Source organism: Micropterus salmoides, unplaced genomic scaffold (genome assembly GCF_014851395.1).
Source record: "Micropterus salmoides isolate LMB-PRFRI ecotype aquatic unplaced genomic scaffold, ASM1485139v1 Ms_hic_scaffold_13, whole genome shotgun sequence".
NCBI lineage: Eukaryota > Metazoa > Chordata > Actinopteri > Centrarchiformes > Centrarchidae > Micropterus > Micropterus salmoides.
Genome location: NW_024040374.1, coordinates 996,269 through 1,023,936, shown reverse-complemented (window position 1 = coordinate 1,023,936; position 27,668 = coordinate 996,269). Strand labels below are relative to the sequence as shown.

The 27,668-nt window shown below is 43.9% G+C and overlaps 1 protein-coding gene across 1 annotated transcript in view; it reads right to left on the bottom strand.

Annotated features, from left to right (window-relative positions):
- Window positions 1-27,668, bottom strand: part of LOC119900219 (phosphodiesterase 4D interacting protein) — a 98,280-nt gene that overhangs the window by 14,067 nt on the left and 56,545 nt on the right. Inside the window, 26 exon segments of the mRNA XM_038714991.1 lie at window positions 1,114-1,284; window positions 1,287-1,307; window positions 1,472-1,549; window positions 1,552-1,620; window positions 1,833-2,098; window positions 10,865-10,913; window positions 11,077-11,312; window positions 13,262-13,739; window positions 14,248-14,364; window positions 14,493-14,652; window positions 14,733-15,042; window positions 15,388-15,554; window positions 16,236-16,348; window positions 19,082-19,247; window positions 19,761-20,015; window positions 20,101-20,295; window positions 20,568-20,747; window positions 20,846-20,983; window positions 21,407-21,417; window positions 21,420-21,498; window positions 21,754-21,806; window positions 21,809-21,911; window positions 22,091-22,300; window positions 22,537-22,629; window positions 22,740-22,859; window positions 22,986-23,123. Of these exon segments, the coding sequence (XP_038570919.1) occupies window positions 1,114-1,284; window positions 1,287-1,307; window positions 1,472-1,549; window positions 1,552-1,620; window positions 1,833-2,098; window positions 10,865-10,913; window positions 11,077-11,312; window positions 13,262-13,739; window positions 14,248-14,364; window positions 14,493-14,652; window positions 14,733-15,042; window positions 15,388-15,554; window positions 16,236-16,348; window positions 19,082-19,247; window positions 19,761-20,015; window positions 20,101-20,295; window positions 20,568-20,747; window positions 20,846-20,983; window positions 21,407-21,417; window positions 21,420-21,498; window positions 21,754-21,806; window positions 21,809-21,911; window positions 22,091-22,300; window positions 22,537-22,629; window positions 22,740-22,859; window positions 22,986-23,123 (3,976 nt within the window).

Sequence of the window (27,668 nt, the reverse complement as noted above, 5' to 3'; positions counted from 1 at the left end):
CCTTCTCAAGCTGGGTGCTCTGGGTTCATTAAGCATCAAATGAAGAACAGTTATTTAATGAGAATGAAAGTGCAGTGGGGTTAAGATGAAGGCAAATGGAAGATGAAAAGAAAGAAGCAAAGGCATTAGGGGAGATGCGGATTATTAAAGCTGGTCAACTCTCACTTTATTTCACTCCCTGTGTATCTACATGCAGCAGCAGTAACATCACTGATCCTCATACTGAGGGTGAGGCGGTTATCTAGTGCAACACATTTGAACAAATTTTAATTGAGTCCCATACAGATAACAATTATTCAGTTGTTTCTCTACTTCTTCTTAGATCAAAAGGTCATAAATCTCTCCTCCCTTACACAGTGGATCAATCAGACCTATTTTCATTAAACCCACTGTGTGAAAACAATATCAAACTTTGGCGCCATCCAGTGGTAGTATCAAAGACTGCATCGTCTCAGACTCATCTCCAAGGTGCGTCGTCAACATGCGCTTGATTTTGGCAAGATTGAATTCAATCAAACGTGTCTGAAAGCTGTTGAAGCATCTAGGGCACCTCACGATGAGGTCAAGAGGCTTCTCTGAACAGCTCAAACTGGGAGACACATCCTGATGAGTGCAGATGCCATGCAAACTCAAGGCTGCAGAAGTTATGGTTGTTACACTAAAATTGTTGCACTGTACTTTGGCTTTCTGTTCAGCCATCATCAGTATCATCAGGCTGTCCCCTGTGCTTCCTTTGTAAAATATGCTTGAGGAATCTGTCAACTAGAACTTACAGTGAGCTACTCAGGATAGTCTGTTATTTGTTCTTCTTCTTCCAGCTCCTAACATACTGTGAATGTGATAAATCTAGAAATAAAGTTAGAAAAAAACAAGTCACTACTCTCTGGAAGTTTAAACTCGATTTTGGCTTGAAAATCTGCTCGTGTCCACTGGCTCAGCTGGTCATTATCCCCTTCTGTGTGTGAGAGCAGAATATACACTATTCCCTAAAAATCCTTTAAGCAGCGATGGCTTGATTTTGTTGAAATTCTCATTCAGGTATGCTGCACAGGTTTATTGAGCCTCAAACACACAATTAGATCTAAACATGCACGGACAGCGAGACCGACGCACTCTCATTGTCTGCCAGCTGCCTTTGTAACATCTGCAGCTCCTGATGCACCTCAGCCAGGGAGAAACCCACGCCCCCGCTGCCTTGGTAGCGGGTTCTCAGGGGTGCGGGGTGGGCTTGGAAGGGCAAAGTAACCCTCTGGGTGGAGGAGGAGAGGGGAGGGTGGAAGGGGTGGAGGTGAGGACTGAGGCTGGAGCTGGGAGGAAAAGAAGAATCAAAGCACAAAGATGAAAGAAAGGCACGAAAGAACAAGACGTCACAAAGCAACAGTTCAGAGGTGTGAGGTGAATGCAGCAGAATACACATAAAAGAAAGTTTCTTTCTTTAAAGCCTCGGCAACTCCCCTGCGCCCATTCCTACCTGTCTGACTCTGCACGTCTATGGGTTTGTGTGGTGAGCTCGGGCATTGCATGCTGGGACAGCTGAGGCACGACTGGATCTGTGGGATGAGGTGATGGATGGAGGGACAGACGGGTGACGTGACATGGAGCCACTGTGAGAGCGGCAATCTGGAAATGAAAAGAGTCAGCTGTCACCAAAGGACATGATGGAGGGAACAGATTGTGTGTCAGTCCCACATACAACGTCCTGCTGCCCCAAATACTCACTAAAGTACCACATGTGGATTCATCCATATCAAATATAGTATAGATTGATTTAGTATTTTCTCTTCACTTGCACAAATACACCGGAAGCCAGATGACGGGTGTCATGTTCTCACCTGTGCTGAGTCTGGTGGAAGTGCGTGTTTCCTTCTGACCGAGCTCGCTGGCAGCATCCACATCAGAGCAAAGCTCCAGGTCCTCGTTGGTGGATCCATGCTCATCAGACACATAGGAGATACGATCTGATTGGTCAGTGGTGTCAGAGAGCGCATGGCTGCTGCAGGGCGTGTCGGAGCGATGAGGATGATGATGGTGATGCTGGTTTAGTTTGGTGCGGAGAGACTCGATGATCTTGTCCTTCTGCTGCAGCTCCTTACTGAGCCTGTACACACACACACACACACACACAATATATAATTAATATGGGTTTTAGTTATCAGTCAAGTTAATCCATTTACTTTATTCCAGACCACAATTCCATATTAATCTAGTGCAACCCTTACATGTACATTTGCTCATTTTAAGATAAGCAAGATAAATTTGGCTGGGGAAAGTGCAATTCAATTTAATGTTAGCCATTTCTATAATTAATGGCTCAATAGATGTAATCTATAAACGTGTGTCAAGCAAATGCAAATGATTTGAGAGATTAAAATGATGAAGTTTGTCTCTTAGCCAAGCCGTCTCAGATAATTACAAAAATGTAAACTTGATTATAACAGCGTCACCTTGAGGTCATTGATTTTCATTTCATGTTCCTGAGTAGTGGGAGAGAGACATTTTCACCGGGTCCAAGTTACAATAGGCAATCTTGACTTAATATGACCTCACTGAGCTGGTGAAAACACACCACATGCATGAATTCCCAAGAGAAGGTGATTTACTGACTTTACCGAGCCACTGGTGAGAGCTGGTTTCCAGCCACCTTCTCACAACTTGATGCAATGACATCACATGTGCCAGACTCTGGTATCTATGGTCACTTTAAACGTACACACACGGAACCAGCCTCAGGAAAAACTCCAGTTACAAAAATACCCGTGTACGTGTGGACAAGGCCTTAGCTCAGACTGAAGACTTTTAAAAGACTTTGAAAGATACAGATTGATGTTAATTGATTCAGCATCAGACAGTGCAGGCATAATGAGCTGCTGTGCTTTTCTTGTTTGCCATTTGTTCTGTGGTTATTGACATCCTGTGTCTGCTACTTTGTGTTGATTTGTTACTGTAGTCTGGCTAAAGCTATTTCGGTTTATTTGATAGACGCAGACAGCAAGCTGTGGTGGTTTGAGTCAAGGACAGGCTGTAAGATTTGCGTTTGGCCCATGTGCACACGAACATGCTTTTTGGGGCGGAGGGCACAAGAAAAATATTTGCACCAGGGCCAATCGCAATTATTTTGCGCAGCTATGTTAAGCTTTTGGAAAAATATAGTGACAGACACCTGAATTGATCATAGGTTCAGTGAGGCAATTATTACAGCCAATTATGAGACATTTTTGTCGCCCCCTAATGGCACAATATCCCAGGACAGCCCAACGAAATCTCCGACCTAGCATCCAAACACACGCTCCAAGTTTGGTTACAATAGCTTTAGCGAATTTTGATTTATGATGATTTATGTTAAATTAAACTTTAAGACACAAATGTAAAAATTTATAACTTCAAAACCTTTTTGACAAAGCAAAACTCTTTCATAACTTAAATCAACAAAGTCTGAAAATGATCCTGCCAATTGGAGAAACCGAAAATACTAAGTTTTAGTCGTACAGTTTTTGCTTCGCTGCTTGGATCCCTAATGAATGACTTAACTGATCAAACTTTTCAAATTGCATCACTACTTTTTAGATCTTTCATTAATGAATTTTACTGTAAGGAACAGCTGGTGTAGATAAAACCGATCATTCATTAAAATATGATCTAACCTGCTCCTGCACTGGTCTATCAGATGAGGTTTTGTTTCATACTCAGAACATTAATGAGTAATAATGTACCAGGTGTGTGAGTCACCTGCCTGCTAATCTGGACCGTCCCATAAAGGCTTTGCTGAGCGCATCGTGTTGCTTTGGGGAAGCCTCTTAGTGACTTGTGTTTACCTGGCACTGTACCACGTCACCCAGGTAAAAATGGAGAGTCACACTCTCACAAGAACAAGATATTTATACTGACAGGAAGGGCAGACATAGAGAGGAAGCTGGAGGGACAACAAGACAAACTACACACTCACAAATGGTGACACAAGTTGCGTATGCAGTGTGTCCCCTACAGCTGATTTAATTAACAGTGACGTGTTGGGACACAGATGTTGAGGCGAAGGTCATTTGTCTAAATCAAACGGGCTGATGCACACACATGCAATAAACACACACACACACATTTACAGACCCACAGTCACACGATGATTTCAACATCAAAGTCAATCTACAGTATGTTTCTATCTGTTAATGATCATGTCACATTTACAACTACAGCGTCCTTGTTAATCCTTATATTTTCTTTCCAAACAGATCTCAACCCCCCCCAAAAAACTCTTTACTTGCTTTCTTTCCAAGAGTGAAATGAGAATGTCTTTGTGTTAAGTACAGCGCTGGAAGGAGGGAGAAACATCTAGCATGGTTCTGTGCAAAGTTTTAAAAATATTGTCCGCGTCAAAACCTCTTTGCCAATTTATTTTCTGTCTCATTTGTTTAACCTGTACATGAACATACGTGTTGGACGTGTGGACCTTATTTGGGAAAAATTTGTCCATTGCTTGCGACTTCTTGTCCTTTCATCACATCACCTACTCATGTAACTTCTTTGACGTTAGCTTCAGGACATTGGGATGAACAGTTAAGACTTCACATAAGCCACTTTTGGGTTTGCGGTCTTTCTAAATACGTATTTTCAGAGTCTTTCCACAGACTGCAACTTCCTTGACTTTCAAAATAATGTTTTAAATTGACAAAAATCATACGTGCATATTTAGATATTTTTACAACACCTTTGGTCGAAATAATAGTTTTAATAGTAATTTGATTTCTCAAATCACTATCATTGAATTTGTTGTCTAATATTGTTTAGACAGTTGCTTCTAATAAAAACTCTTAAACCTTTAATGGACGAATGTTTAGCTTGCCACGTGACTTTGCACCAACTATTATCTTCTTGTAAAGAAGAACACTGTAATGTTGTTTTAAAAGTGCTACATAAAAAATTATCTTTATGGTTATCCCATGTTGTTGTTCCTTGTTTCTTACTTGTCGAGTTGTGCGAGCAATGCTCTCCTCTCCCTGTCGGTGAGTTTCTTCAGCAGCAGTAGTTCTCTCTCCTGAGCCTTCCACTCCCACAGAGAGAAGGAGAACAGAGAGTCTCTGTACAGCGGGCTGCTCTTGGACAGCATGGCCTTCCACAAAGGAGCCATCATCCACCTTCAGCCTTCTCTGCTTCCCCCGGCCGACAGCCCTCACCCCGGGCTACTGACTGACCATCCCGCCCCAGTTTTCTCTTCCCTCTCTCTCTCAGACTCCTGGATAAGATAAAACTTTCACCTTTGCGGTTTTTACTCCCGGCCGTGTCACCAGAGGAAACCGAGCGTGGCTCATTAGCTTAGCTTCTGAGGTCCTGACCCAGCCTGACCCCAGACTGTGTGTGACAGCAGGTTCGGTGGACAGGCAGAGTGTGAACAAGGGATAAAGGGATGACTGAGCGTGTGGGTAGATCAGGTGAAAAGCAGGGCAAATCCTCCGATTAGGTTCAGGCTTCTCAGAGAGATGGATTTCGGTCTGCTTAAACAAACCTACACACAGATCCTGGGGGTGTAAGGGCTAGCTAGGACCACAGGTAGCAACCCAAAAAGATCCTAAACCAGATTTTAAGGTAGCTAGAACAGCAAGGATGGAAAGATGAGTGTGTGGAAGGTGCAGACTGAAGCCTCACACAGCAGATGTAAAGGATTTGTGCGTTAGTGGCAACAACAGGGCGACGTCTAACCACGGCCGATCTGTCAGATGGTTTGATGGCAGGAGCAGGAACAGCTGTCGGCATACATCAAGCAAATTGTATCCTGAGTGCAGCTCAAATAAAAGTCTTGATATTTTACCCCACCAGCAAGTGATGAAACATGAAATGAATTTAAATTCTTAAATATAAAAACTTTTGTAATTAGCCCACTCTTGCTCTTTTCTCCTTTTTTGGTCTGCTAAATTTCCCTTTTCTCTTTCTACTTTTCTGGACTCTGGTCCAAAAATGAGTGTTTTTGCATTGAAGTCTTGAATCGTGCCCTCGAAGGAAATCCTCTTCCTCTCACTCTGGACACAGCCTGTCCCACCAGCAAACGCAGCAGCAGCAGCCTTGAGAGAAAGATGTAGTGACAAAAGAGCAATACGAAGAGGGAGGAGAAGGAGAGAGGGATGTGCGTATATTAACGGATGTCCGTATCTCGAGGGCTCGTGTGTTCACGCTGCACTGCCCGTCAGAGAAAGAGAGAAACAGAAGCTGAATGAATGATCATCCACAAAAGCAGCACTTCCTCTTTCTTCTGCTTGTTTGTTAGTTTTCATGGCCCATTTGTCCACGAGCAAAAACACGCTGCAAGCTTCCTCTCTGACGCAAGAGTGAATTCATAAATAAGTTGCGGTGTCCCACGTGGGAAAGAAGACGCTTCGGGATGATTCTCCCACGAAGAAAACTTTACATCCAGCTTTAGCTTGAAGACAATCCAAGAACCGATACTCAAGTAAAAAAGGCAGAAGAGCAGACAAATTCAAGTCCAGACTGCATTACTGCGGTCCACAAATACAGAAATCCAGGTTGTTGATGAGTAAACCTTACATAATACAGAGCAGCGCTGGATGTTTAACACCATGTGCTGCTCCGGACACACTGAAGCAAACTGATGCTCTATCTGTCGAGCTGCGTCCGTCTGCTGCTTCCCCTCACGTTTTCCCTCACTCAAACACACACTCTCTCTCTCTCTCTCTCTCTCTGTCTCTCTGCGTTTAGCTGCTTCTGACCTATTTCCCTTCCCATTGGAGGTCTTAATAACTTAACCTGATTAGAGGCCATGTCAACATGCCCCGAGTCCAACGCAGCCGGCACAAGCCTCAGCAGCACTATGGCATCGGTGCAATCACACTCGCACTTCATGCACACATGCTTACATACATTTATCCACAAAATATGTATTTAATTATATACGGCAGTCAAGGAAAATATTTGTTTCTTTCATTGACTGGCAGGTGTCTGTTGGACCCTATACACTTGCGGTTTTTGCTTGTTTCAGCAGAAGTTTACACTCAGTGAAATATTCAAATCCGAGACATGTCTGCTTTGTTCAATCAAATAAAATTGTTATTTTACACACATTTCCCTCAACTTCAGTCTGCAACATTTGGGATTTCCACTTGAATTTAAAATACATTTCTGTGGGTTTGAATAATGTTTGGCTTCACAGCGTGACTTTTTAATGACTGAACACATTTGCCAAATACATATTAGATTAATGTAATTGCTGCCTGGATTATGTTTACTGATGATGTTTTTCCAATTCAGGAGGGTATATTAAAGCGAATAACATTGACACTGGGGACCAGTGTTCAAATTAACGCTTGAATGATCAAAAGTAACAGGATTGTTCTTTTTCTATATAGGGACATCCTTTCATCCGTTCATACATTATCACCACTTGGCTGTCTGCACATCTACATGTTTACACACACAACATGATGTCACAAAGTCTTTGTGTGGGTTAAGCTAATGCATAAGCTAATGCACAGAGAATCAGAGGTGCAGTCTAAATGAGATGGCTGTCGCAGAAAACACTTGATAATTCTCCCTCACATCTGGTCGGCCATCTGTGCTGCAACAACATGATGTTAGATTGCTGCAGGCCTCCCTCTCTCTGTGCCTCTCTAACTCTCTGAGGGGGCATCTCTTATTAACTATTCACAGAACATTGTTTGTTTATTGGGGTTTGACCCAGCACTCACCCTTTTCTACCCAACAACAGTGGTCAAGCTCAAATGAGCCTGCCAGTGTGTTTTTGCATGTTTTAGCTTACTAAAAGAAGGTAATCGTGTGCTTTCATACAGTAACTGCTAATCATCTTTCAACTATTTAATCGAAAGTTTATAAGCCCCACCCCAACCTTTTAGTCTTATGAAACAGAATTAGATGTCTTGTGCAAGTGACTGAACATTCAGGACATTCATCAATCATCCAGAAGAGATAGACACAAGCCGCACATATAGCTACTGCCTGAAAGAGACAGGGGTGTATTTGCAGTATTCATCAAATAGGGTATATACTGTATATTAAGCTTTAATCAGTAACAGCCTGTTCCTGCTGAGGTTTGTGGATTCATCACTGGAAAAGTCTCGTTTGGCTCCTCAGTAAGTACTCGAACATATTGCATTATTTTATACTCTCTTCTTGATCTTGAGGTGCACATTTAAGAAAAAATCTTCCTCTATACCAGTAAGGAACCTGTACTGTTTGTGGACCAAATACAATGTCACTTACTATACATCCAACATGGGACACACCTTCACCTCTCTGCCAGCACAGATATTTGACTGATTTAAAAGCATTATGACTAAATACTAAACTCAATCAATGACACATTTTTTTCTGTCTTTTTTTTTTGTAAAGTGTTTTCTGGTGACCCTAATGAAGGACAAAGGTGGAAGCATCTCTGTCTCATAATTAAGTTTCTAAGCTAAGGCTACACATTGACTACGTTTTCATTTAAAAAGTTTTAAAACGAAACGATCTCTGTCCACACCAGCGTTTTAGCTGCGTATCAGAATTGATCTCCGTCTATATTAAAATGACTAAGAAAGTACTACTACAGGCGAAGAACCACACAAGAGATTTCTTTGCATGGACTGACAACAAAGTGGAACTGTTTCACCGTTTTAGTCAGGATGGGAGGTGCAAACGTAGCAAAAGGTCTGCGTTTTAAAACAAAAATGTAGTAGTGTAGATGTAGCCTAAAAGAGGCTTAAAAGCTCTGTAAAATGCACAGTTGGTGAGAATTCTCCATGGGTTTGTCACAATGAGCGTCACCTTTCACACTGCACACAGTAATTTCATTTATTAATAGTATAAAACAATGACTATTGATACACAGCTTTATTTCTGGAGCTATCCCTTTAGCTCCACTACTAGCAAAGTAACACAGTAATGGTATGTTGTTCTACTCAGTCTACAGCAGGACTTCAGCCCTTTTTGCTCCTCTTGTATAACTGAGTTTGTCCTGATCTCACTTGTGCTGTCCCTTTGTCTCCTCGTCATCTCTCTTTTTCTCTTTTCGCTGTCTGCTTAATTAGGTGCACAATCGACTGGACAGTTAAGGCCCTTGCTCGGATCAGCTGTGCCCCGCTGGTCATGACTAAGGGGGAGGGTTGGTGGTGGTGGTGGTGGGTGGAGTTTTTCCCAATCCTGGCTCTGCCCTGCAGTGTTGTGACATCAGAAGACTTCGGGGTTTTGTAATGCAGTGATGTCAGAGCAACTTCCCTGATTTAACAAGTTGCTAAAGGGCCCAACGAGACCTCCAGCCAGCTGCAAGTAGCAGGAGGAAATGAGCCTTGACGTGGTGTGCAAGAAAAAAGAAACCAAATAGGGAATGAAGATAAAAGACGAAGATTTTTTACACCAGTTGGCACAGGAATCTATGGTTTGAATGAAATGTTGATGTCTCTACTCTTGCTACTAAAAAAGGGTGTATGCAATATTGTGACTTCACTCTTTTCAAGCCAACAGTGTGCTACCATGCCAACGTAAGCTTGCTAAACTGTAACCAAGCGGGAAGCTTCCAGTCTGAGAGAGTAGTATGTAGCTGCAGTACCGGAAGCAGCAGTTTCAGGACCGCAATCCTCGGACTGGAACTGCATTTCTAGGACACTTGTTTACTTTGATACTGCCAGCTGGCTGGCTGGCTAGCTATGTTACTCTTGACAGACCCCCGAAGTCAATTACCCTCACCACAACCATCACCGGCTGTGTGCCTTAACCTAAGTTATTGATTATATGCATGTCGACCGGACAGGGTTAATCCTTCGTATTGCTGTGCATTACCACCACCACTCCACTAGATGCCGCTGTCGCAAAAGAACTGGGATCCCAGGATTGCGCGGGTCCTAAAACTGCAGCTTCCGGTACTGCAGCTATATAATATTGGTCTGAGAAGCGAGGCCAACGCGGAAGCGCCCTTAAATCTGCCTTCTATCGTAAGGCCAGCAGGGGGTGACTCTTCTGGTAAGTAAACACTTTCCTGATGAGTTTATGGTCTCAGTCGCTAGTTTCAAGTCTCCTTCAACACAGCATGAGGTTCATTTAGTAAACTATGGTCCCATTTAGAGGAAAATATCTGTGATTGACAAGTCGTTACCATGGCGACCTGTCAATCAGGCTAGAGTGACCCGTACCCACGGCACCGTGTAAATTTAACCAGCGCCGTTGAAAAAGCTTATCAGGAGTCGGCTGTTCACTTTCTCTGGTGAGCACATTTAGTTTTAAGTCTGTTGTTCGCTGGACAAACTGATCAGCCCTGTTAAAATGACAGTTAACGTGAATTACAGACGCACCTCGCTAAGCAAGCTAGCTAGCTCTGTCAGTGCCAAATCCGTACCACCAGCAAGATCCGTTCTGTACATGTGCAAAAGTGGTCCTGTTTGCCAAAGAAGGTTACCACTAATGTGCCTGTTCACTGTTCTCATCTCAGGGCGTCAAATACTGACGTCCACTTCTTACATACAGTCTATGACTCTAACCAGACGCTGTGTCGTGTTAATCGCAGAATTCACAATGACAGCTGGGATGGTTTTAAACAGGGCAAGATCACTAAGGAAGCACATCCAGATAGACATCTAACCTTTCCTTGCCCTTCGGGTAGTTAGATGTCTATCCAGCCCATCCCCACTTTTCCTCTCTCATTAGTAACCAATTAGCTCTGTCATTAATCATCCAGTGAGATCATCACTCATTATCGAGTGAGCATCTAATTATTCTGCCCTGAGGAACAAACATTGGCCCGAGCGTCACACACACCAATATTTTCCACTGATTAACATTGAACCAGTTGTTACGCAGAACTCAAACAGATACACACAACACACATGCACGGGCAAGCAGACATGTGCACACAGATACGTAAATGAGCACTGACCGGATGGCGATCAGCTCTGTCTTCTCCTCTGGATCTTCAGAGTGATCTCCTGTTGGAGCATCGACGTCGTTAGGTTTTAAAACAACATTTGTTTTTATAATGCAGTTACACTTTAAATGAAACAGACAGCCTATTACTGGAATCTGTCACTTCTGAGACCTGACTGGATATCACGGTGTCTATAATGAAGTTAATAAAAGCAGAGCACTCACGTCCGCTGATCTTCGCGCCGACTCGCTGCGCCAGAGCGCCGCTCTGAGCCAGCTGGTCCCTGAAGCTCTGGCCCATGTAGTAGTCGATGTCGTTGGCCCTCAGCAGCTCCTCGAAGGCCTTGGTGGTGTCTCCCAGGTGCTGGGTGAGGATGTTGCACACGCCCCGACCCTCCCTCAGCCGCTGGCGAAGGTGAGACAGCTCTCTGGCCTGAGTCTGGATCAGAGTGTCGAATTTACTACAAAGAGAGACGGAACATGAGACAGAAAAGAAATGAGTGTTACATGACCTGTGAAATAACACATGAAAACCCTGAGAGTACCCTAAACAGCTACTCCTCCTAGGGTCCACAGCAAAAAAACAAACCCACAGTAATTTAAAACCAGCCTACAAAAACAACACACAAAACAATTCTCCTTTCTGTTTCTGCCGTAATTAACTATGCAAATTATATTGACCTGTTCATCGCTTGATGTAAGAGGCCTCACTGTACAGACTCCCCCCCCCACAGCTGCATTTTGGTCACACATGGCAAATGGGACACCGTGTTCCCAACCTCGTGTCGGTTAATCCCCTCGGACTGTCAGATCAGCTGAGTTTACATAAAAACATCTGTGGTCACGCTTGATTAACATGGGCGGATACTGACGGAGGCTGATGGGATGTTTAGTGCATGCAGTGATTAAAGGATCGCTCTACAGACTGAATCATATCAGTCAGAGGATAAAAGTACTGTAAAGTTCTTCTTTTGTTCTCTAAATACTACATGCATAGCTTTTATGATCTTAATTTTGAGGAATTCAACAGGTGGAGGGAACTCTCAAGTCTTACATATTGTACTTTTAAATCAAAGGATTATATATTTATATATATTAAATGGATTATATTATATATCATTAGGTTTGTTTACCTAAAAAAAAAAAACATTTTGAGACATTATTCCTTATTTTATTTTAGCAAGACGTCACTCTGATCTGCTCTTGTTATTCCTCCAAGTAGTGTTGTAGTACTCAAGACCGGTCTTCAGACCACATTTTGATGGTCTTGGTCTCGTCTCGGACTCGTGGCGTGATTTTTACTTTGTCCTGTCTCTGTCTTGGACGTTGAGGACTCAGGATTTTATTTCAAGACCATAACTTTGGGAATATCAGTAAATTGCTTTTGGATTGTCTGATTTATTTGTTAACATACTAACTTTGATTGGATGTAAAACGCGTTGCTTCAAATGCAACCAATAACATTAAATAAAAATGTGTTGTTACCGTTAACGACTGTCACCCCTCCCCGTGATGGAAGTGCTTACGTTGATTTCAGCTCTTAGTGTTTGTATGTGGGTGTTTTAATGGGAATGTGGATCTTTCAGATCAATTTGTGAAGTAACTATGATCTCGTTCCACATTTTATTGTGTGTCATGTAATGTGGGGAACTGGTCTTGGCCTTGACTCGGTCTCGCCCTCCCTCGGTTATGGTCTTGACTTGGTCTCAGCCCCTAAAAGTCTTGGTCTTCTCTCGGTCTCGATAAACTCTGGTCTTAGTCTTGACTTGGTCTCAGTTTGGGCGGTCTACCTCCAAGTTTACACGTTGTTTTGATAATTTCTATATACATATATAGTCCATTTCCACAGCACTATTGCTGTCAATACAACATCATCATCCTCGCTGCTCTGCTGAAAACACTTTCTTTTTAATACCAGAAATATTGTTTTCCTTCACTAATTGTTTTCTGATCACTCACACATGGTCATATTTGATCAATATTAAGCTACCATCAATGAGACACAAAACTTATTCTACAGAGGTTTCACGGCTTCCAGCTCTAAAAGGGCACAACCTCTCCCTTTCCTGGCAGGCTTTCACTATAAAGGTCGCCAGAAAGATCTGCAGCTGCCACCACAGCAGCTCGAAGAAAAGCTCTACAGGGTAAAAAAACAATCTCAGGAGGGAAGCGGCAATGAACTGCCATGATGTATCAGATTTACTGCTTCTAGATTCATTATGTAATCCTGTCATGTCCTTTTCATGTTTGCATAAAAGGTCTTTTTCTTCCAGTTACATTTGTTTCAAAAAGTTATTTAGATTATTTAATATACTGCTGTTTCTTGACTTTAAATAAAAAAAAGAAAAAAAAAGAAACACATTTCCTGCTGTGTTTCATGTATATATGTAACATCTGTCCTGCCACTCACCCTGGCCAGGTGGCAGACTTTCCGTCCTCGCTGACAGAGTTTTTGCCTCCTTTCCTCAACTGTTCCTCCAGCGCGTCCACACGGGACACCAGCTCCTGCAGGCCCTTGTCTGAGTGAGGGTGACGGGGCGAAGCCAGGGGACCACCGTCTGACGACTGCCAGCCCTCATCGTCCTCCACCCCGCTCTGGGAGGGCGAGGCCTGGAAGGACCAGTTTACCTTGCGGGGTGTGGAGGGTCCATAGTCGCTGGAGGTGGAGAGGGAGCGCAGGCGGCTCTGGAGCCCGCGGATTACTCCCTGAGAGCGGGAGAGCTGCGAGCGAAGGTCCTCGACGAGGCGCTGGAGAGATGACTCGTCTCCATAACCGGAGCTCTGTGTGGTGGATTTAGTCAAGGTGGAGCTGCTGCTGCTGCTGTTGTTGGCAGGCCACCACTGGGAACCACAATCCAGAGATGTGCACATCTCCAGGTCATCAAACTCTGTCAGGGAACACACAGTACACACATGCATCAGATTCATCGGGCTGGAATTATGTTTCCTATAAGCAGAAATGAAAAAACACCTTTGGTTTCGCTCTCAGTCTGCATCTCAGTCATTTTCTTTATTGTTATACACTCAGGTTCATTAGCTGTAAAACTAAAACCAAATAAAGTCTAATAATGTGTAAGAAGGTTGTCAAAAATGTTTTCAGATGAGTTCAAGGTCATTTTAAAGATTTTACTTTGTGGTGCTGTTGAACTGTCTCTGATTTGTTGTTATACACCTGCATGACTTCTACTTCCTGTCAGCGCTGTTCTTTGCTGCCCTCTGGTGCTTTGGTGATGCAACTACAACTAACTAATGACACTAATATCTGCTTCTAGGAAACATATTGATAATGTATGTTTTAAACTAACTTTAACCCTTAGGAAAGAATAAAATGTTTAGTTTTACCTTTACTTTTTGTGTAAAGACTCCTCAGAGACGGCGTGTAACAGTCAGACCTACCTGGGCTGCTGGTGTCTTCCCTTTCGGCCTCGTTCTCACTGCGGCCACAGGTCTCGTAGCCCGGGTCCTGCAGGTCCACCTGGATCTGCTTACTGTCCTGCTGTACTGATGTTTCTGCTGCAGAGACACAGAAGAAGAAGAAGAATATTGATTTGTTTCTTTTGCATTTTGCAAAATAGATAGACGCAATCACACATCACTGACACGACATATAACCCTTCAGATACGTCAGCCTGTCCACTCACTGAGCAGCTCCCTGTAGTCTTTGAGCTGCTCGGCCTGAGCCTGCACCGTGGCTTCAGACACCATCAGCCTCTCTCGCAGCTCTTTGCTCTTCTGCTGCAGATGCGCTGTCTTCTCACTTCTCACCGAGGACGCAGCGCCCTCGTGCTGACCGGCTGACAGCTATACAGGAAAAGAAATACATTAAGGGTGGCTTTATTTTCAGGGTCGGTGCTTCTCCTTGTAGAGTCAAGACCACCGACCTGTGAGGAGCCGGTGAGCCGGTGCAGTGACTCGGGTCTGTTGGCTCGGGTCTTCTGCGGCTCATCACTGGTCTGGATGTTGGTTTCTAACAGAGACAGCTCTCCTTCCCAGGCGTCCCACAGCTCAGAGTTTACCTCCTCCTCTTCAACCTCATCCACCTCTTCTATGGTCACATCCAACTCCTCCTCCTCCTCTTCCTCCTCTTCACCATCCAACACCTTCTGTTCACCCTTCTGTTTACTGCCGGGCCCTTCAGCCAGCTGATGCTTTAAATCTTGGTTATCTGCTTGCAGGCTGAACAGAGCTTTCCTTGAAAAAAAAAAAAAAAACAGAGAAAGATAAATGGTTACAAATAAGGTATTGACCTTCTTCATCTTTATGTTTAATGGATGTGTGCTGTATTTTTCTTATTGTCAACAAATCCCACAAAAATTCCCTCAGTGCTGTCTGACTTCCTGTCTGTGGCTCTCAGCTCCAAGCCCATTGGCTCCTACTGAAGATGTAAAAAAAAACACCTCACAAATATAAATGTTCATGTTTAAACAAGGCTCAGTTATTTCCTAGTGCATTTGTTACAGGCTACGTTTAGCGGGACGGTACATTCACTGCTAGAAATATAATAACTACCTTTATCCTTTAAGTAATTGAACTTACCTCATCTGTGAAAGTGAGGAGAAGCCGGCCTTCTCCAGCTGAGCCTTCAGCTCTCCCAGCTCTCTCTCCACCGCCCTCTTCTGCTCCACCAGCTGTTTGACCTCCATCAGTCCCTGACCTTCAAATAACACATCCAGGGACGGAGCCTTTCCGGTACCTCGAGAACCCTGTTTAGACAGACGGGCATTGTTTCTGGATAATGAATAACGAGCCCCTGAGGTGTAACCTACTATACAATAAAACATTACAGTTATGTTATTGAATCCATCTTTTCTTTTTTATGTAAATGGACCGGAGATCAAGGAGAAATGATCAAAAATCACAGCAGCTTAAATCTGTTTTTCTGCCGTCATGTGATTTGAAATGTCTTCTAACAACTCTTGTAAGTTTCAGAGTGTATTTTAAGATTAAGATACACTTAAAATACTTTATCCAAAATGTAACTATATACACAAATAAACATGAAACTCTAAATAAAAACTCTAAATCAGAACCAGACACAGAAAGAGCCAGGATGCAGCTCCCAAAATACAGAATTTTCAGATTAAAAGTAGACAACAAAAAGTAAAGACTACCACATAAACTGTCACAAAAAAAAATCACAGGAAAAGCATTGTATTTATTTTCCTATAGGGACAAATAAAAAATACTGCTAATACACTGAGAAAAGCTCTCTTGTTTGAAAACATAATATTAATAGAATAAAATGCTCTAAATTGCTAATTCATCCTTGTTGGATGCAATGATAATTAAATTGTTGTGTTGAAATTTCATTAAAATAAACGTGTTTGTAATGATGGAAGGAAAAAGCATCAGTACTTGAATTCAAAGCTTGTAATGCATCATACCATGGTGTTGGCCACAGACGGGACCTTCAGATTGGACTCTTCTTCGTCGACGCTCTCAGTGTACTCGCTGTTCAAGTCCTCATCAGCCTCGTCTTCATCCTCTGAGCTCACTTCTGCAAAAAGGATTGGAGAAAGTTAAGATTTTCGACCATTACAAGAACTTATTTTACATTTCTCTCAACATTTCTGTTTACTTTGTGCAATTCATCAACAGTTCTGTCACACTCCCAGCAGGGAGAAAACCTTCTTCACTCTCATCAGGTCGCTGGTAATATGTAACGCAACATCCGCTATGAGTTCAAATGTTTGTACGTACATATAAACAGCTTGTTGTTCACTGATAGGATGTTTCTTTGATTAACTGCAATGATTGTAAGAGAGGCTCTCGAATCTGAAGCCACTGAACTTGAGAATGGACCAATAAGGGCAAAAGATATTTAAACAGATCAGGATTATGGGTAATCTGAGGCTGGGAAAATTTACATGGATCTGTAGCGAGGTCAATACTGGCCTCAACTTAATGAATGTACTGAGTGATAAAGTTAGGTTAAGGCTAAGGCAGGTCTGCCTCTTTTTAGCATCAACGGTGCCATATTTATTTTCTAGGAACTATATTAGCTTCTGTGTTACATTACTACTCCGATTTGGTCTCATATTAATGTACATTTCAGGGCTGTGGCTACCACTGAGGAGGACACTACAGTGTTGTTTCTGTGAGTTTGAGGGGTTTTAACAACCCCCGGCAGGAGTTACAGACATATTTGTGGACTTGATGATTGATGGATGTGACTGTTTCCGGCAATATATAAATATATAAATAAAGTTTCTCCACCAGAATTATATTACGGGGGGAATTCAGAGGTGTTAATTGTTGGATGTAGGCGCATATATGATTGTTAAAATGAATAAATATAACTAAGCAAACTTTTTTAAGGGAATTTGAACTGCTTTGGAAAATTCAAAGTGGTACGTTATGCATATTTAACTGTATAGTTATGAAATCCACAAAGCAAGGAGAGAAGGGGTGATCATGTTCCTCTGAAACTGGCCTCTGTGCTTACGTTACTGCGTGAAGTGTTTGTTTTCAGTGACTTGTGTGTAAATATACGTGTTCATGTATGTAGTGGAAAAAGATGCACTGTAAGGATGTCACTATAGAGATGGGGGAAGTGATAAAATAACTTGGGCTTGTGTGCAAACAAGTAAACAGTTACTTCAACTGTACAAACTTTGAAAACCTCCTACAAACACAAACGCATTATGTGCACTGCAGGTTTGTTTATTTAACGGCTCGATTACATGTAAGGGATTTCAAATGTATGAATAAAATATAATCCAACAAATGTGGCTTTTTAAAAAACTTTTATGGAGCCTGTGCAGACACACACTTTGAATTCTTCAGCTTTATGTGAAGATCAATAAGAAAAAGGAAAGAAATAACATTCATACTTACTGTGCTCCAGTATGACACTCGACTTTATCGATATATTCATTAATACAGAACCACAGAGATGGAAGTGATTGTTGTTGAATTGCACAGAGCATCATAAAATCACAAAAGCAAACTGACAATTGGAAACTTTTCTCCAAAATACAAAGCTGTAAACTAAGTATATAAAGTCATAATCACATAAAAAGCAATGTGCTCACTTTTTTATATTGTTCCACAAAACAAGATATCGGTCGGTTCAGCTGTTGTACAATTTACAGCATTCAGAAACAGACTCTTCAAGCTGCTGAGCATGCAAAGGCACACACCCACACACATACATTATCACTGCCATACGTGACCAAATATCATGACAAAACACAGATATTTACACCACCATTTAACTAAACGATGCTTTGTATTCTCCCAAATAGAAAATATGATTCATAAGAGAAAGCAGTTGAATGAATTGTTCAAATTGACATTTAACTACACTGAAATACACTGAACAAAATTAAAACTACATGCAGATTATGACAGATTTGTGAACAATATTTGAGAAAGAGGCCTATTTGTGTACATGGAGAAGGTCTTAGATCTTTGAGTTAAAAAACATATAATTTTGTTCAGTATGTTTGCAAAACAATTAAATAAAAACATTTTTCCAGCTATTTTGCCCAGATGGATTCATGTGAAGAGCATGTTTGATTAAAATCACCTGGATCTGCATTTTTTTATTTATTTTATGTAAATATTTTTTTTTTTTTCCTTGTTGTATTTTGGAATTGGACTTCCACCCCTCAACAAGAACCTCACATTTTGTACACAAGCCTTAAAATGCCCCAAAATAAAGTGGTTATTTTCTTTAAGCCAGTGGTTCTTAAACTTTTTATTTTTTTAATGACCACCTTCTCACCCTCTGTTTTTCTATATACTCCTGTTAAATAATCAGCATCTGTTTCTTTTTTTAATTGCGAACGTTAAAATGGTTTACAGGCACAGAATTGTGAGGCTTTTTGCCTTCAAACAATGTTAAGTTTGTCAAGTTTGAGTGAAGATTTAACACAATGCCATTCCAAAAAGGTGGGGAAAAAAAGAAAATCATGCTGCTTGTTAAGGTGTTTGAAACTCCGACAACAAACTGTGGCATTAATGAAACAGACCCTTCTGTGATCAGTGTTTAGAAGCGTGCAGACCTCTGACTGAACTGGACTGTTGAAAACTGAGTTAGTCCATCATGTCACCATCACTAGTTACTATACAAAAATGTTCAGTGTTAGTATTCACACCCGGAAGGTCCCCGGGGGTTAAATTCTGTTGACCACCACCACACCAGGACACTCCACGCAGAGCCCCACACCACAGTCAGGGCTCGGATGCCGTTACAGATACTGTCCCATGCTTCTCTGATGCCCACCTCCAAACTCAGGCTGCCTGCTGTTGGGCCGATCAAGGCCCAGGACGGGGCCTCTGCCTGGGGGGCCGCCCTGCTGGACCAGGCTCTCTCTTAGCTCCTGGACCTCCTGGGTCAACCGCTCCACCAGCGGGAGACCTGAGGGCTCCACCATCTGCTTCTGGAAGTCCTGCAGAACCCGCACCACCACACGGCGGTCGAAACAGCAGAACAGGGATATTACACGTTTGTTGCCTCTATATCATGTAATACTCTTCTCTGAGTGTCTCGTATTGTGGTAATTGTTTTGGCGAATGTATTTTGAATGAATTATCATTGTCTTAATTATGCATAATTTGAAGCTGAATGATTAAGTCTTCCTTTAAGGGTTCCTGTTTTTAAGACAAATAAACAATTTAAATAGCAAGTGAATCTAAAAACGCTCTGTCCCAAAGCTCAAAAGAGGGCTGTTTGTGTTAACCAATGACAAGTTGATGTTAAATAGCATTTGTAAGTATGACCCGACTCTGTTGTTGTACTGGTAGAATTATTATATTACATTATACTGAATTTAACACATTTAACGAATTATATAGTACTACAAGTTATTCCATCATCTTCTTGAGCTGAGCATCTTTTTAATACTGGGTTTTTATATTAAAGAAAAATTACAAAGATCCCGTTCTCTCTCCCGCTCACTGACCCTGATGATGTCCTCCTTCACATGCAGCGTCCTGGTGAGGCAGTCCAGCGTGCTGGCCTGACTCCTGCTTAGCTCCTGGCTCTCCCTCTCCCTCCTCAGAGCCAGGCGCAGCTCCTCCTGCACGGCCTGGAGCTCGACAGCCCAGTCGGATCCGGAGTCAGACGTCGATCCGGCGCCTGAGCTCAGCTGTCTGCGGAGCTCCTGGAGCCTCGCTGTCTGCTCGGCCATCACCTCACCAAGCCGGCTGGCAGAGTCCTGCAGGGAGATTGTTGTCATTTTTTCCCCCCACATATGACCTTATACTGGACCTAAGTGCTTCCGCTGAGCCCCACTGCTCTACCTGAATGTACTGGTCCCTGGAGCTGATGGTTCTGAGCAGATCGTGGACCTGCTCCTGATGCTCTTGCGCCTGGCGAGTCCGGTCGGCCAGCGCTTCCTGGAAGAGGCGGTCTTTGAGCTGGAGCCGGACCTTCAGCTCCTCCAGAATGTCGCTAGGAGCTGACTGGATCTGAGCCAGCAGGTTGCAGCGCAGGTCCTACAGCCGAGAGAAGACGTCAAAACCCGAATCCACAGAGATTTCCTCTCAACAAAGCGGTGACGACAGGAAACAACAATCTGTGTGTTTTTCTGTTGTTTTTAACTGTTTAAGGCCATTTTGTGATGCCCCATCTGACTGTAAAGCAGCAAAGTTCTATTATCGAGGGATTGTAATAACATGATGTGTAAAATACACATTTTTTCAGCAACTTCACATTTAAAAAATAAAGCTGAGGAACAGATTTTAATACGTCCACTTCCTGTCTGTACCTGGGCCTCCTGCGTGCGAGCGTGCAGCGCCGCCTGCAGCTGGCTGATGATGGCGTCTCTCTCCCTTAGGATGCGACTCTGTCTCTCCTCGCTCTCCTGCTGCTGCCGCTGGACGCTCCTCCAGGCGTCACACACCTGCTCCAGCTCCAAAGCCTTCCCACGCACCAGCACCTCCAGGCTCTGGCACACACACACACACAGATAATCACAAAACCCACAGTGAGCGGCGGAGGCAGCAGAGTGGGTGGAGAAGGAGTGGGATTTGTGTGCGTTCTCACAGTGATGGTCTCCTCGTTGTTGGCCAGGACGCAGCGCTGCCTCTCCAGGTCTCTCTCCTTCTCTCTGAGCAGCAGCTGAAGCCGACGAGTCTCCTCCTCTTTCTCCTCCACGCAGCGGAACTTCTCATCCACTGCTCGCTGAAAAAATAATCATCAAACCGGACAGTTTTGCTTTGGCCCTAATTAAAGTGCTGGGGATGCAGTTTTGACCAGATCCTGGGGCAGCATTCACGAGTATCTTATATTACCACCTGGAGTCCTCCAGAACTGCACTAGAGGACTACTTGATGCAGTATAGTAAGTATAAATTGGCCTTGAGTCTCATTGATTCATATTCTAAATGAGCTTTCCTGAATAAATAAAGTAAACATGTAGCTACAGGAACTGGAGGCAATGCTTAAATTAGTCTACATAAAGAAACAGATTAATAAACTTGGCTTTATTTTGTTATTTATTTTGTGTTATTGTGGTGTAGTGAACGATATAGTACTCACACACCAGCCACAAGACAAAATGAGCTCACAGGATGTACAGGGATGACCACCGGTGTGTGTCGTTTACCTCCAGAGCTCGTCTCTCTCCTTGATCCGCTGGCGGAGTTTCTGAATCAGAGAGTCTCTCTTGTCCTTTGGATCCTCCAGCAGCTCACAGTCCTGATCGAATGGAACAGTAACTTTAAACATGACCGCAACAGAGGAAGTGAGACCAACTACAGAGACGCTAAATTCTTCTGGAACAAATCTGGAACTAATGAGTCACTAAAGTTCAGTCTGAGGAGCATCTAGTGGTCGGCAGAGGAACTTCAGCTAGTTGCACTCTGGTATGAGCAGCATGTGAATACTCTCCTGTGTAATGACGACCCCTATGTGAATACAATGAATGAGAGCATTGTGTACTGCATGTCAGACCTCTATCAGCTGCTCTTTGGTCAGCAGGGACATCTTCAGCTCTCTGATGGTCCTTCTCTCTCCTCGTCCTCCCGCTGTCTCTCTTCTTTGCCCTCTCTCAGCTGCTCTTCTCTCTCTTGCAGGGCAGATCGAGCCTTCTCCAGAGCCAGCTGCAGGTCCTGAACATCACACACACACACACACAGGTCAGTATAAAGAGTCAAGATGCGAGGTGATCTTTCAGAAAATGCAACCGATGCATACTATCTGATCTTCCTTAAAGACTCAGACTAAACTGTGACGTGTAACCAACAAGTATAATGGTTCATTTTAACAATCCCACTTCTCCCTTTCTCACCTGATTGTGTCTCTCTGTGTCCCTCCTGTGCTGCAGCGCCCCCTGCAGGTCTTTCTCTAGCCTCTGCAGGGCTCGGCTCAGGTCCTCCTGGGTGCGGGCTGCCTGCCGTTGTGCCCGCTGACCGGCCTGCAGCTCCAGCTGGGCCTGGAAGAGAGACGCCTGCAGACCCAGAACCTCCCCCTGGCCTCGGATACTGTCAGCACCAGACACCTGCAGCGGGAGGGGGACAAACACACAACAAGAACAGAAAGGAGCCAAAGTAAACTTCAAGGGGAGATTTAAGATCTAATTTAAAATGGTGGTTAATTACTTCAATGAAACTATATCCAAGGCGTCCTGAAGATTGTAGTGAATCAGAAACATTATAAAAATGATCTGATCACAGTTCTCTCTCTGATGTGAAGAAGCCTCTTTGGTATCATTCAGTGTCAGTATGGAGGACAAACCTGCAGCTGCTGCAGCTGGTTGCGGTTGGCGAGCTCTTTGAGAGAACACAGCATCTTATTCTGTTCCTCAATCACCCGAAACAGCTCTGCAGCCTGCACACACACAAACACTGTTTATACATGAAACTGTGCATTCTTTTGTGCTGTGTGAAATCTTTTCTTTCTGTCTAAATGTATTCTGTGGAGTTCATATCGATCTCTACCTGTGCCTCCTTGGAGTTAACGGTATCAGTGATGTTCTGGATGTTTCGCTCTTGTTGTTGAGCTTCCTCTCGGGCTGAACGCAGTTCCAACTCCATCTCACCGAGACGCTCCTGCAGCTTCTACACACACACACACACACACACACACACACATTTGAACAAAACATTACGGTGCTTTTCCTGGAGACGTATGTAAAAGCAGATTCAGATGAAAGTGTGGAGGTGGCACGGGTGACGTGTTTGTACCTGGTTCCTGGACTCGCCATCTCTGATCTTGGCTTGGAGCGAGTGGACCTGGACCTGGGCCTTCTGCAGCTCCCCGACACACTGACCTGCAGCACTCTCATACTGACTGAGATGGCCCTGCTGCTCATCAATCAGCCTCTGCAGAGGCACAGGAACAAAAGCACAGGTCAGCTAACTAAGAAATATGTAACAGTGGAACTGTACACAGAAGCAAAATAAATGATGCAACGACTGGACTTTGCTGGCTGTTGTTTTTCATATCTCTTAACACTCGACTAAATAGGCAGATCAGGGGTGAAAAGTTAGAAACAAACAGTTATCTGTGTGTTGTCCCTGCAGCTGTTGCGTGAATGATGGAGTGAAAGTGGAAAGTGATGTCAGTTCACTGGTGGATGACTTCCTGGGGAAGCGGCTGTTGCCTCGGCAGCATGTTGTTGACTTCCTTGTGTTTTTATGGTCTGCGTGCTGATATGAAGTCACTCGGCCCTTTGGGAGGCTATTAGCTGTACGTGCAGCCTTTTCTACAGCCGTTTCATCTGGCTCGATTGTAGAAGTCGAAGAGAAAGTCAACGGAGAAGACATTTACAGATAGAGGGGGACAGAAAGAGAGAGGGAACGCTGATGTGTCCGCAGCAGAGGTAGACTACGTTAGGTCTGTGAGTAAACACTAAAATAAGGCGAACGAAGTGCGATTAAACTGGTAAGATAAGAAATAATCTACTACAAAGAGTAAAAACATGCCCCGCTAACACCGACCACGCCCCCACTCCCACACCCAATCTCAAATCTATGTCCAACTGAAGATTAAGCCCACTTAATAGAAAATACAGATATATATCTTGTAATGGAATTCAGCCTAAAACTACCCAAATGATTTTTAGTCCGTATCACCCAGCCGTAGTGTGAAATGCAATAAACCTGGCATTGACTGCATGGTGCAAAGGTGTCTTTAATAATTCTCTTTTATTGTGAAATCACGAAACACACCTCTGGTAAATAGTTCAGCGATCAGAGCAAAGTCATCACTACATATAAATCTATTTATTTCACCAGAATCTAGTTTTTGGAGACTCTCTAATGTGTGTTAATGTCCTTATTCCACCAGTGAGCTGTTGTCTGTTGTACAGTGTGGCATACTGCTGTATAACAGACCAACATACAATAGAACATCACAGAGACGTCCTGTCTCTTGTTTGCTGCTGGCACACTGATCCACATTCACACTAATCATTAACATCACAATAGGGGTTTGGAAACTGGATCAGACTGAGCAGAGCCTCCACGGCGACTGACTGCTGCAGCGCTTGGAGAATGTTCCCATGGCAACAAAAGTATTGCTAGGATACCAACGAGGAAGAGTATTTATGCGCCCCGAGAGGGTAATCAAGGCAGGGGAGTGCGTTCAGCTTTGTCAGCGCTGAAGGAGATGAGTAAGAGAAACAAATGTCCAGAGAGATTTGACCTCGGAGGATTACATTAGCTGGTCGATCTTCTCAAAAAGTGGTGATGGACTACGCCTTCATTCAGATCGTTCCAGATTTGTTTTTCAGATTTTCACTGTAAACTAGCTGGATAACCAGTTCTTATGTTCCTCAGACATCCAGAAGTTGTTTTAGCCTGATAATTAGACTGAAGGGCCATTTTGTTTGATGGCACTGATTCAGGGGTCTGTAATCAGGTTACCCTGTTTCCTGCTGCAAAAGGGACACTAGTCATTTTTATACACATTTTCAAGTAAAGGTGGACGGAAACGGCAAAATTTTACACTCGCTTGAGGTGTTTTTTGCATTATTGGAAGAAGAGTTAAGGCGCTAAATGGGAGATGGAAACACCTTTGCTGAATAAGTTCTGACTTAACGAACATGTAACTCACACGACTGATCAGCTGTTTCTTTGTCTTTGTCTCCAAACAGCATGAAACATGGCCAATACTAGCCAACAGGAAAGACCAATTACAACTTGCCCAGTTGAAACACATTCCTGGAGACCTTTCTCCATTTTTCTCAGATCCACGGTCTTCAGGTCCATGCGACTGGTTTTGTGTTACGATGTTTTACAAATAATGCTAATATTATCCTTTGTGGCGTTCATCAATGGTGATAACTGATTCGAAATACTTTTAATAATTTATCACACTTAGTAGAAGTACCATTCATTGAGATTCAGCAAAGATTCGTGGTAATAACCGCGTTTGATCTGTGTGCACAGCAAAGTGTCTGAAAAGGACCTGGATGCATAATTCGGCAGAACAGCTGAGATTTGCATCCAGCTCTTTTCTCAGCATAAAGAAGCGTTACCTCCCGCAAGGTGCATGCAATTCTCAGCAGGCATGCACAAACACCCGTTTGCAACCTCTACTTCTTGTCTATTAGAGCCTTGCGTAATGGCAACTTCTAACGAAACTATGCTTTACGTAGATCAAAATGCGCCTAATTAGCTATTATTTTTATCACTTGACAATTAGATGGAAACACGACATATTGTCTACAGCGTTTATGTCCCCATTTCTCAACCAAGAATATGATTCCACTAATGGAAAGTGTTGAGAAAATGCCGCTGATTACACTTTACGTCAGTCAGTGTCGCATAAAAATCTGAAACTACAGAATGTTTGCAATTTTCTTTTACAAAAACAGGCACTCTAGTGATTTTATTAAGTAGAGGGACTTACAAGAGACAGCTTTTAAAAAGAGAAGGGTCAAAATCAAAGCTGCAGAGGCCGACAAAATGGAGCCAATCTCAGAAAACACCTGCATCCTACATTTCTCAAAATGCAGCTATAAAGCATCTTCTGCCTTCCTTGGCTGGGAATCGAGGGAACTTTCAGAGCACATCATAGTTTTAAAAATGTAAATAGCACGTCTACACAGTGAGGTCAGAGGTCATCCAGTGAACAGGCACCGTGCGACTACTGATCTACCTGCTGAAAGCGGAAAGGCCCACACTGAATATAATTCATCAAGCCACAGCTCCTCCATCTCTGCCAGCTCCGCCTGAAGCTCCTGCTGGGGACACGTGGTCACGACCTCCGGTATAGGGTGGTGGCGGTACAGCTCACAGTCCGCTGCCCCTCCGCAGGGCGACCTCAGCGGGATGGGCAGGGGCAGCGACAGGCCATGCTCGAGTTTGACTTTGACCAGAACTGGGAGCTTGCTGCCCCTGTGAGGCTTCACTGGCCGGTACTCACAGCCCCTCAGGAGGCTCAGCATCATCTCAAGGCCAGAGAGGGAGCTCTCACTTGTGGGTTTGTCCCATGGAGTGTCCCTTCTCGCTGGAGCCTCCTCTGGATCTTTCTCTGGTTCCTTTTCGTCTATTTCCTTATGGTTCACAGGAGGGCAACTCACGTCCACGGCCGTGTCGAGAGATTCTACAGATGATGCCTGGCTGGGACTTGTCCTGTCACACGCGGTCTTATCAGTGTCAACCCCAACTGAAGAGGACTCAAAGGGGACAGCTGTAGACTCAGACTCTCCGGACTCTCTGGTGGGGACGTCGACCCCCGGAGTGGCTGTCGAGTAGCGGGTAGACGGGCCGCAGGATGTGCTCCTGCGCCCAACCTTGCGAGGCACCTTGCACACTGCCTCGTAGTCAGAATCAGCAACACGGAGCGCTGCACAACCCCTGCACCGCCTCGGCTTCTGGCCAGAGAGAGAGTCTGCTCCTGGGCACTGGAGGAGGTGGTGGTGGTGGTGATGAGTGTGGTGGTCCGGGACAGGCTCCTCCTTATCAGCCCAGGATTCATACACAGAGTAAGTCAGATCATCCTGGATCATATCTGAGTATCTCACAACCTGCAGGGTTGACAGATCTACCACAGGAGAGTCCTCGGACGCCGCCTCAGTCCCAGCAACTCCCACAACGGACCCAGGCGGAGCCACATTTCCATCCTCTGCGTTGTTCTTCCGGAACAGGCCTCCGATACACTGCCTCAGCCGGTCTTTCTCCAGCAGCAGCTTGTGGAGGCGCTCCAAAGACAGCGCCTCCACGCGGGCGATGACCGTGTCGAAGCGGTACATGCGGTCCAGCATGAAGGCGCACTTGGAGCAGGCAACTCTCCGTGGCCGTCCCGGGTCAGCTCGCGTCCCAGCGCGTGGGACAGCAGCACCTGCAGGTTGACTTTGGCAGCAGGGTGGAAAATCCATCGCCGCTGGTTTCCGCAGAGCTCGCGGGCGCAGATCCTGCACGCCTCCTTCATCTTCACCACGTCCAGCATCACAACAGCATGTGGCAGTGAATTAACTTCTGATTATAAAGTATTTTTAAGTGCTGATTTTTTGCATGGAGTTTTGTACAGATGTGATCCAACAGGTGTGTCTCATTCATCCAAACTAAATAACTTTGGAAGGCCAACTGCACTGATTAAAAAAACATTAAAGTTTCATTACAGGTCTTGTTCAGAGACGCTTTGATGTGTTTTTGTCCCTCTTCTGCATCTGTTCTTTGTGCTCCAAGTCCTGAACTGCTTTTCAAGTTTAACTTTTCAGTGTTTCAGAGTATCTGTTATAATTGTTGGTTTTTTTTCCTGGAGATGAAAGAAAAACCAGGTCACTTCAGGTTGGCTGATCAGATGAAGAAGCCATCAGCATCCATCCAGTTATTTTCTGATTCTGAAACTGAAATCTCGTCGGATCACGCTGACATGACAACGTGATCAACGGCGTTAATTCAGTGAAGAAGATTTCC